Genomic DNA, 12,048 nt, shown 5'->3' with positions numbered 1-12,048 from the left:
ATCGGGTATACAAGTCAGCTCCGTATACTTCCGGGAGATTAAAAATAGAACGATGATGTCATTCTAAAAATAGAACGATTATGTCATTCTAAAAATAGAACGATAATGTCATTCTAAAAATAGAATCCAATATGGCGCCGCGCATGCGCAGTCGTGCCCCCAAACCGGCGCCTATACTACTATTTTCCTTAAAAAGGAAGATAAAACATAATTATTATGATTTTTTTTGATGACTGTCAATTGATCGATAGATCATTATTTTTCCAGTTTTTTCCCTTTTGAATATATGATTGTATTATTTTATTAATTTTTTTTAATATCAACTTCATCGATAAGGTTATCATTTGTATCAGTTATAGTGGTATACTCACAATTATTTTAACATAAAAAATGTTAATTTGTAAGTTTGCACACAATTGTGTAAGACCGTCGAAGACCGTCAACAGGAAAGACCGTCGATTATAGTCAACAGTAGTTTTATAGTCGGTTACCATACAAATCGACGGTCTCGTGGTATTAATTTATGTAGCCGACAAATAAGCGTTTTCTCTAAAACGATAGTTTATTTATTGATGTCATTTTTTTCTGATTTGTAAATAACTAATAAGTTTAAAAAAAATGTTTAAACATTATTATCAGGGCAATAAATTGTTTGAAGACGAAGTGTCATAATTCCATGAATCTGCCAGGTACGGCCGGAATAGGTTGGAGAGACAGGAACGTATCTGCAAAGTATGTGGTATCAACGAAATTAAAGATGAATTTCATTTTGTACTTAAATGTAAAGCTTATAAAGAATTGCGAACTAGACATATTAAACGTTATTATTATGTTCATATAACGTGCTGGTTCTTTAAACGCCAACTTTCAATTATGATAATTTATTCATTCTCTAGCTGTGAAACACTGAAAACATGTTTGCTTATCACGTCCTTATCATTGCGTGTATTTAATTTAATGTTGAATTAACAAGATACATGTATTGTATACGTTCTGTTCTGATCATTAATCGACTGATCTCTCTCAGGCCCCTAGCTACGTTTCACGCTAGATTATTGCATAACACACAAATTGCGGTAACATACTCTAACAACTATTTATGACCCAGTGACATCTGCCCAATTAAACGCTGCTGATTAATGGTATTCCTGATTAATATCTATTATAGCAGAAATTTCCTTAACATACATCAGATGATGTTATTGTATTAAGCAGATCTCTTCGAATAATTTATCCTTAATTTATTTAACTTTTATAGAAATATTCAGGTTAGATAGTTTCACCCATTTGTTCATTGTATTTACTCATTACATTTTTTACGGCTGCGTTTTTATTGACGCTATACGTTATAAACGAAAAAATGTCAAATCTTCTTTAAAGTTTGGGACCTTATAATATTTAATGTGATTATGAACAGATAGAACGGTAATAAAAATGTGGATTTGTTTTAACCTTTTTCCTTTTTCAATGCATACAGAACGTATTATTTCCATTTGTAGATATTTATTGACTTTTGTATAATAAATAAACTAACTTACTCGATCTATCATTATATTTGGTACCTTTATTAATATACCGATTAATAGCTTTAAATGGAAAGAAAATTAAAATAATTTCATTCTAAATTACTTCTGCACCATTGTCTTAGACAAGTATTTTGTCTAAGGAAAATTGTGGACTTACGCATCTTAGTGTGAAACTGATAACGATCGCTGATTAGCTTATCTCTATGACCCCTGCCAGCTTGAGTGACAGGCGCAATGTCTTTTTTCTTCACATTAGCTGGTTTAATTTTACATTGTCTTTAAGTATATTTCTTGTTTGTATATAAATGCATTTTGTATATTTCCTTAACCATTATTTTGCCTTTTTCATTTGCCAATTCAACATGTTTGATTATTTTAAAGATGGTTTTTCTTTGCATTCAAGTAAAAAGTAGGACCTTATATTAACAGCTTTTTATGTGTTAAATTTTTATTCCAGACAGATTTTTAAAACAAAAAAATGTTCTATAAAGAAATCAATTTTAATAAATTTCTGAAATATTTTTTTGTAACTTTTGCAAAATTTATTTTAAAACAGTCTTTCACTTTTTCGCAATTCATATTATGTAATAAATCTCGTATAATAACCCTTTTAATCGACGGTTCTACCGTCGACGGTCTTTTGTTGTGAATAACTTTATGTATATTAAGTCAAAAATGTATTTATTTCATTAAGACAATTAATTGATCATTTTTCAATTATAACTGAATTAACACAACATCTAAATTCTATTAATATATTAATAATCATCAAAACATTTCATTTTTTTTTAATATTACTGTAATTTTTGCATTAAAAAATGCCCGTTTATCATTCTAAACTATTGAAATTAACCACTGAAAATAATAGTTTTATTGCCTATTTGTCAATCTGTCTTTCAAATTTAATTACGTATATAATCTGGAGACCGTCGATTTGTGTAATAACCTACTAATCGACGGTCTCCTACAATTGACGGTCTTCGACGGTCTTTGGAGACCGGGGACCGTCGAAGACCGGAGACCGTCGATTAGTATCCCCCCAATGAGATGTATGCATACTGCATGGCTAATCAAGGGCCATAAATCTGAGTTATAAGTGTCTGACCGGAACAAGGCTACTATATGGGTATCCCATAAAGTTTCATTGAATTCCAGCCACTTGTTACAGAGAAGTAGCACGGAAACAATTATTGATCTAGTTGTATACTGCATAAGTTATCAAGGGCAATAAATCTAAGTTAAAGTGTCTGACCGGAACAAGGGGACGATATGCCCATCTCCTCTTGGTATTGAAGGTTCCCGTAAAGTTTTGTTGAATTCCAGCCAGTAGTTGCAGAGAAGTAGCGTGGAAATGATTTTTACTCTATATCTATATGCATACTGCATAACTAATCAAGGGCCATAACTCTGAGTTAAAGTGTCGGACGGGAACAAGCCGACGATATGCTCTTCCCGTCTTGATATTTTAAGGTTCCCATAAAGTTTTGTTGAATTCCAGCCAGAAGTTGCAGAGAACAAGTCCGGAAACGAAATTCGGACGGACGGATGGATGGACAGACGGACGTTCTCACAGGACAGTAATTATGTGGATTCTCTATTGTTCTCTCTATTGTTCTTTTTAGCCACACAAAAGAAAATAGCCACATAAAAGTATTACGGAATGAATGACATCAAAGAGAAAGAACAGTTACCTATTGTCCCTCTAGCCACATAATTACTCTCCTGTGAGTGCGGTAGGACGGACGGACGAAAGAACGGACGGACGGAAAACGCCAAAACTATACCCCCCCTCCCAATTCCATGGCGGGGGATAACAATAACTGCAATATAAACATATATACGTGCAGAGGCTAGCCAGAGGCGGGCTTATCAGTACACAGAGACGTTCTTTCTATACTTTTTGGGGCATATTTAGCATATTTACCGCACAAACGTCTAATATTTCATTACAAAACATTTCATTCATACAAATCATTTAATAGCAACAAAATTACGCTTTTAAAACATTATATCAAAGATAAATCTCGTTTTTGTAGATCCGGTCTTAATTTCACTTTACAAGGCGATTTAAGGTATTTTCGTAAGTATGTATTTTCGGCTCAAACGTCACTTTTTAAGATTCTTTTGTGGTTCTGAATTTTTAATTTGCAGTATAATCTTTCAAAGAATGCATAAAGATATAATTAACAAAATTATTTTAACTGATACAGTCATACACTATATAAAAAATAAATCTCATTGAGCTATAAATCATTAAATTGGTATAAATGCACCATTAAAAGTCTTTTGTCTCCTTCACAGCATGTATTAATATTTTCGACAACATGTTAATTATCTTATGTCTTCTCTATTGTTAAATCACTGATCCTTCACAAAAGGCTTCTGAACCATGAAATAAACAACACAATCAATTTTGTTATCAACAATATACCCATAACTAATAAGCTCTGGCAGTTTCAAACGGGTCCCATGAGAAAACTTAGCATTTTTCGAAAATTCCTTTTTTATCGTTGAACATTTATGCTCAAAATCATCTTCCCCCATATACCTCAACTGGAATTTTGCATCAACAATACATGCCAAGCTTTCTTCTGTTTCAGGAAAAGTGCTTGACAATAAAACTGAAAGACAATCAACATTATTTCTATTAAAAACCTTGACAACAACCTCAAATGTAATATCCCATACAGACACAGGTTTGCTCCTTTTCAAGTCCTCTTTTGTAAGGTCTAGGCATGGTGAAAACGCTATCATAGCCCCTTTGCTACTCGTAAGGTCATGTGCTGATGCAGTTTCCTGTGTTAGATCTTTATGCATATATATTTTCACCAATTCTGTTCGAGCTGAATCCAACAATTCTCCTTGTTTCTTTAAGATATCTTTATGGAGTTCGAGCAGTGTTTCAGTGTCCTTTAGACCTGTGGGTTGTATTTCTTTCAGTCCAATATCGGATAGACGGGATGCACAAACATCCCGAAGGCCCTGAAAATTATGTTTGGTAGCCAAACTGTGGCAATGCACAACTTCTTTTATAGAAGCCCGTTCATTCGTTAAACGGAAATTGAGATATCTTTGGCATTTTTTCACCAATGACTTGACATTATATTCATCTGCCAATGGTAAGATCTTGTACACATTATTAGCGTCTATCTTCTTTTGTGTGTTAGGATACATGCAATGAAGAAACTCGTTGAAGTCTTCAGATTTCTTACCTACAAAATAAAAATACGAGTACATTAACTAGGACTGCTAAATGTAAGGAAAACCATCAGGGCCATCGTGGTTATACTTTATAATCTAGAGGATGACAATGCGACAGTGCCTTGACAACAATGTGATAGTACGATGGCTTTAATGCGATAAAGACAGTACAATAATGCCATGGTGACAATCGATAATGGCAGTGGAAAAACGCGATGACGACAGTACCATTGTGTGATGGCAACAATACGATCGATAGTTGTCGCTATCGCGGTATCGTAACTGTCGCCAACGTGTTATCGCACTGTTGTCATCGCATTTTCACACTCGTTATCGCACTGTCGTCATTGCACTATCGTTTTGTCACCATCGCGTTATCGCATTGTAGACTATCGCCTTCCAGTACACACACTCACATCCTTTTTTTGTATCTGATTGGGCGGTTCTACACTGCTGGCGATTAGGCTGACATTATAGAATATGGGAGGCGGAGCCTTTTTTTTGTTTCTTTTCTTCTTCTTTTTTGTCTGTTTGTTTTCCTTTTTGTATACTGGAAACTCTCAATAAAAAAAAATTAATTATATAATACGGTAAGTAACATTTTTATCCAAAGATAGGGGAAATACAGTGCCCTCCAAAAGCCTAGAGACAGTCATATAATATAAACAAGGGCCCTCAGTTGCCCACCAGAAACAACTGCTTTCATTTAAAGATAAAAAAACTACATAAGAATGCTACAGACAAAGTTTGATGATCATCCATCAATCAGTTCTGTAGAACCAGACGTTTAAAGGCTTTTCTATTTCTAGCTTTAGCGGCCCCTAAAAGGGGCCAATCAAATTGATATGAGCAAACTTGATAAAAGACTACCTAAGAATGCATATTTCAGTGGGAGATGATGTTCAAAGGTTTTTCTATTTAGCTTTAGTTTCCCCTAAGATGGGGCTATTTTTGGTAACTGGTGTACCTAGCACTTAAATATAGTACATAAATACATTGTATATTACGAAAGCCTAATAGTGTCAAATGAAATAAAAAATAAAAATGCAAAGGCGTTATTACGCGAATAAAGGCGTAATAACGCGATTAAAGGCGATATTACACGAATTAAAAGGCGTAATTACGCAAATCAAAAGGCATAATAACGCGAAAAAAAGCTTAGCAACGCAAATAAAGGCGAAGTTACGCGAATAAAGGCGTTATAACGCCAATTCAAAGGCATAATAACGCGAATAAAGGCGTAATTACGAGAATCAAAAGGCGCAATAACGCAAATAAAGGCGTTATAACGCGAATTAAAAGATTCGCGTTATAACGCAAGGCAAAGTCGTAATTATGCTAATCAAAAGGCGTTATCTTAAAGGCGTAATAACGCGAATAAAGGCATAATAACACAAATTAAAAGGCGTGATAACGCCTTAATTCGCGTTATAACGCGAATCCAAAGGCGTAATTACGCAAATCAAAAGGCGTACTAATGCGAATAAAGGCGTTATAACGCGAATCAAAAGGCATAATAACGCGAATAAAGGCGTTATTACGCGAATCAAAAGGCGTAATAAAGCGAATAAAGGCGTTATTACGCGAATCAAAAGGCGATATAATGCGAATAAAGGCGTTATAACGCAAATCAAAGGCGTACTTACGCGAATAAAGGCATTATAACGCGAATCAATAGGCGAAGTCACGCCTTTATTCGCGTTATTACACAAATCAAAAGGCGTATAGACGTCAATAAAGGCGTGTTAACGCGAAACAAAAGGCGTACTAACGCGAATAAAGGCGTTATGACGCGAAACAAAAGGCGTAATAACGCGAATAAAGGCGTTATTATGCGAATCAAAAGGCGTAATAAAGCGAATAAAGGCGTTATTACGCGAATCAAAAGGCGATATAATGCGAATAAAGGCGTTATAACGCGAATCAAAGGCATGCTTACGCGAATAAAGGCATTATAACGCGAATCAATAGGCGAAGTCACGCCTTTATTCGCGTTTTAACGCGAATCAAAAGGCGTAAAGACGTCAATAAAGGCGTGTTAACGCAAAACAAAAGGCGTACTAACGCAAATAAAGGCGTTATAACGCGAAACAAAAGGCGTAGTAACGCGAATAAAGGCGTTATAGCGCGAATCAAAAGGCATTATAACGCGAATAAAAGCGTTATAACGCGAATCAAAAGGCGTTATAACGCGAAACAAAAGGCGTAATAACGCGAACCAAAAGGCATAATAACGCAAAACAAAAGGCGTTATAATGCTAATTTAATACCATATAGATTCCAAACAGTGGCCTAGTAATGTAAGATAGGAAGAACAATTTGATCTATATAAATCGATCAATAAGAACGTTTTATTTTCAATTCTGTACGGATACGTCCTCAGGCCTATTACCTATAGCTTAATTAGGAATGGCATTCACATAATTAGAAGATACTAGATGTTATATTAGGTAATCAAATAGGATATATCCGAAGATAATTGAACATATGACGCACATATAAGATAAGATATAAGATATAAGATAAGATAAGATAAGAAAAGAAAAGAAATTCATTAACTATAGTGGCATGTGTAAAATCAATATGTGATACATGTGAATTCAGATTAACTGTATTTACGTCCAGTCCAATGGACCTATAAGGCACCAAGACACCTTAAATTGGCAAATATTAAAGAGTCTTCATTATGACAAATAGTTTGCATTATTACTGCGCAAATGGAATGTTAGTTATTGTAAATGTAAATTATATTATTCTATACGAGTTTATATCTTGAGCAATAAATTCAGATCAATATTGGTCTTGCTTTCTCGCGTTACCAGGCCATTTGATTAGTATAAATATGGTATTAAATTGGCATTATAATGCGTTTTAATTTGCGTTAGTACGCCTTTTGGTTCGCGTTACAACGCCTTTATTCGCGTTACTACGCCTTTTGATTCGCGTTATTACGCCTTTTATTTCGCGTTATAACGCCTTTATTCTCGTTATTACGAAATTATTATTGAAATAAATGCTATATGCTAGAATTATCAATCATGTTTTATTCTTCAGGGATTTGTAAAACCTTTTTTGCAATCAAAACATCAATAAATAATCTGTTTTGTTCTTCAAGGGTTTGAATTAAGTTTTTTGTGTACAGTTTGTAACACCATTTTTTGCAAATTGCACATGCAAGATGTACATGCATTGTTAATAAAAAAAAAATTTCTTATATTACACACATGTTATATTGAAATAAAAAAATGTGAAAAAAATGTGTATATTATATATATTCATCAAATCTTGCCCAATAATTAGTAAGTGTGGGGTTTTGTCCACTCTGTAAAATTTAGGTGTGGGGTTTTGTCCACTCTATAAAATTTGTGTGGGGTTTTGTCCACTCTATAAAATTTGTGTGGGGTTTTGTCCACTCTATAAAATTTGTGTGGGGTTTTGTCCACTCTGTAAAATTTAGGTGTGGGGTTTTGTCCACTCTATAAAATTTGTGTGGAGTTTTAACTGGTGGGGTTTTGTCTGTCTTCCAAATAGATACCCTTCTGCTAAACTAGAACTCCGCAAGTTTGATGTGTCGCCTTGTGAACATGATAGTTTAGGAGAAATGGCCAGGACAAAAATGAAATATGAAAATTAAAGGGCAATAACTCAAAAAATAAGAAGTGCAGAGCAGCAGTTTCTGTGCACTGCAATTCTTATCATTCTATCTATCATTCTATGAAGTTTCAAGTCCATATCTTTTATAATTTATGAGAAATGGCCTGGACAAAAATAAAGAATGAAAATTAATAAAGGGTAATAACTCAAAAATAAGAAATGCAGAGTACCGCTTCTTGTACACTGCACTTTTTCTTAATGAGATTTATCATCCTATGAAGTTTCATGTTCATAGCTTTCATACTTGAGGAGAAATAACCTGGACAAAAATAAAGTATGAAAATTAACAAAGGGCAATAACTCAAAAAAATAAGAAATGCAGAGTACCGGTTCTTGTGCACTGCACTTCTTCTTAATGAGATATATCTTCCTATGAAGTTTCAAGTCCATAGCTTTATATACTTTTGGAGAAATGGCCCGGACAAAAATAAAGTATGAAAATTAACAAAGGGCAATAACTAAAAAAATAAAAAATGCAAAGTAGACTCTACCGGTTCTTGTGCACTGCATTTCTTCTTAATGAGATCTATCATCCTATGAAGTTTCAAGTCCATAGCTTTTATGGTTGAAGAGAAATGGCCCGAACAAAATTAAAGTATGAAAATTTACAAAGGGCAATTATTCAAAAAATAAGAAGTGCAGAGTACCAAATTTACAAAGGGCAATTATTCAAAAATTAAGAAGAGCAGAGTACCAGTCCTTCGGGTTATTGAAAGATGCATACCAAGTTTGAAGTCAATCCGACTTATAGTGACTGAGTTATAGGGGACGCCGACTACGACGCTGATGCCGTCAAAAGTAACCCCTATATGTCGCCTTTGCAATGGCCGGATGACTGAGCTAGAGGCTAAGGAAACCATGGTAGATCTATATGAAATTAATTTTATTGTAAAATTTTATTTACCTGGTAAAGGTATTTCTTTTACTTCACTTTCTCTGAAGTTTGTTCCAAACATTGCTTCAAACACGGACGAGGCTATGGCTAATATGGCCTTAGTGGCATAAAAACGCTGGTCTTCCACGAGGAAAGTGACATCATCCCGCCAAGTCTTCATCGTGAAGTCATAGCTCTTCATTTCTTCATCTTCTTCGCCACTTTCAATCTGGTTAATCATGACTGTACGAAATTTCAACATAAAAATTAATGAACTTCGTACATAGCGCGCTAGCGTAGGCCTACAGTAATGGTTCTACAATGTTTGTACAGAAAAATGGAAACTCCTCTAAATTTCCCAATCTTTTAAGGTGATTCCGCTTTGTCAGCTATGTTTGTTTTCACTAAGTGGGTCCAAAGTGAAAGTAGGCCAAAATTCATATAACAACTGTATTTTTGGGCCCAGCTGGGGGGCTGCAGCCCTGAAGCCCGGGCCTGAATCCGCCACTGCAACAAAGCTCATAAAACAGACTTAAAACTGGATTTTGCCATTCATGAAATGGAATGTCAGACGTTTCACTCCCAAGACGTTTCACTATTTAGACGTTTCGCTACCAAGACGGTTCACACCTAGACGTTTCACTCCCATTTTGTCAATTGTATGGACGTTTAACTCCCAATTTTTAAGAGATGTTTACTAGGAAACACTAAATTTAAATTTCATTAATATAAAACAGTGTATAAAGGAAATTCAATTTAATTTTTCATTTGTGATTTCAATGGTATTGTTAATACGAATTATTCGAAGATCACTCATTTAATTATGGGTTGAGTGATTAGAGGTGTAAATGAAAGACAAATTTCTGAAGTATCACTTTTATTATAAGTGTAACAACATGAGAAAATTCTGTTTATAGTAAATAAAAAAAATAATAGAATAACATAGAAAGAACAACAAAGACATATTGTAAGTATCAATTTAAATATTGAAATCAATAACAGTAAACTAAAGTATCTGATATTATTCAAATAATAGAAAATATCAATATATTAAATATATTATATAATGATTATTTTCATTATAATGGATATAATGATTATTTTTTGTAAGTCTTAAACAATGAAATGCGAAAAATGTGTATAAATTTTTTTTTTAATTATTTTCTTCATCAATTTATTAAACAGTAGCCATTAAACAAATTTAAGTAATTGTGGTGTTATCTCATCGCCTAATTAGTTAAAATAAACACTGAGACAATCAACTAACAGTTTGATACCACTATTAAATCAGTTGTATAAACACTGCACTTAAAGCATCAACAGTTTACTAATCAGTGGTTTATTGGACCATTTAAATATTTTTTGAAAACAGCCAATTTAAACAATGAAACTTCTCCATAAGTTTTGTTTATATAATAATGAATTTTAGTCACAAAAATGATTATACATGACAAATATTGAAAAAAATCCCAATGCTTCTAATTTAATTTAAAGATATTTCTGATCGAAATTTTGACATATATCACAAAAGCACTAAACTTAAGCTTTAAATAATTTAATATTTTTTAACCCATGTTTAAAATTAACAACAAAAAAACCACTTTTCTCAAAGTTAATTGCTGTCACAAGATTGGTATGCTTTAAATAAATTAAAATTGCCTACTGAGTCCATGTTTACAAAAGATCAATTAGTTAGTTATATTAAAGTATTAATTTAATCAAAAATGCTTTTTCATTAAGTGAAATAATGTGATAATTGCACATATGGATCAAAGTATAGGAAATCACCTTTATTTCAAAACAACAATGAAGAAGATAAGATAACTGAAATGATAGAACTTAAAGTGCTGAGTTTAAAGTCATAGACAAAAAAGTGAAATCCCCCTTTTTATTTATTTTTATCTAATTTAAGGTCTACTTTAGTTCAATTCAATATAGTTCAATATTTTTGGTCTATTTTAGTATATCATAAGTATCAAAATAATTTTGGTATAAAAAGGGAGTGAAACGTCTTGGTGTGAACCGTCTTGGTGTGAACTGTCTCAATAGTGAAACGTCTGTCTACCCATGAAATGTGCATAAAACTTTGCAACAGATTGTACTTGGTCTTCAGAAATGTAGCACATTCAAGGGAAATTTTCTTATTGTTGTCATTGAACTTTCAAATGGTTTACATTTTACACTGTGAGCTTTGTTGTTATATGAATTTTGGCCTACTTTCACTTTGGACACAAACATGGCTGACAAAGCGGTATCACCTAATAATCGCGCAAATAATTGGGTCTTGTATTTATTTTAAAGAAAAGGCGGTTATCTATGCGAATACGATTTTAAAAATACAAAAGAAAAGATATATTGTTAACAAGCTGTATTATCTAAAATAGACCTACTATTTTTTTCCTGGCACCGTACTGTAAATTTCATCTAACAAAGGGTGATACTACACGCAAACAGGACATTTCGGCCCCAAACTATTCGGACCCTGTGCAAAAATCGGCCCAAAAAACGTTTCGGCCCTTTTCCGCGAGACGTTTCAGTCCTTTTTAATTACAGTTTTTTTTATGCAAAAAGGGAATTTTTATGCTTAAAATCGTTAAAAATTTTAGTATATTGATTGATTGATTGATGGCACACAAACAATTATGATATTTTAATTGATAATCCATTATAATTTATATATCTATCAATCGCTATTTAGATAAGTGCTTTTTTCAAGATGTAACAAAAACTACAACTTAATAAAAACACTCAATCTTTAATTTATAAGACATTTGATAAATGCAAAAACTTTTT

At 33.2% G+C, this 12,048-nt stretch overlaps 1 protein-coding gene across 1 annotated transcript; it reads right to left on the bottom strand.

The window, feature by feature from the left end:
- Positions 1 to 2,529: 2,529 nt before the first annotated feature.
- LOC132744097 (uncharacterized) lies at positions 2,530 to 11,719 on the bottom strand. The gene is made up of 3 exons (XM_060732712.1): positions 11,646 to 11,719; positions 9,286 to 9,498; positions 2,530 to 4,738 (listed from the first exon to the last, which is right to left on the bottom strand). The coding sequence occupies exons 1-3, from the start codon at positions 11,677 to 11,679 to the stop codon at positions 3,885 to 3,887; spliced, it is 1,101 nt and encodes a 366-aa protein (XP_060588695.1). The 5' UTR covers positions 11,680 to 11,719; the 3' UTR covers positions 2,530 to 3,884.
- Between the last annotated feature and the right edge of the window lie 329 nt (positions 11,720 to 12,048).

This window comes from Ruditapes philippinarum, unplaced genomic scaffold (genome assembly GCF_026571515.1).
Source record: "Ruditapes philippinarum isolate M1 unplaced genomic scaffold, ASM2657151v2 ctg21332_1_1_1_1, whole genome shotgun sequence".
In the NCBI taxonomy this organism is placed as follows: Eukaryota; Metazoa; Mollusca; class Bivalvia; order Venerida; family Veneridae; genus Ruditapes; species Ruditapes philippinarum.
Note: the sequence above shows the minus strand (reverse complement) of the source record. Positions and strands in the feature narration are given on the sequence as shown.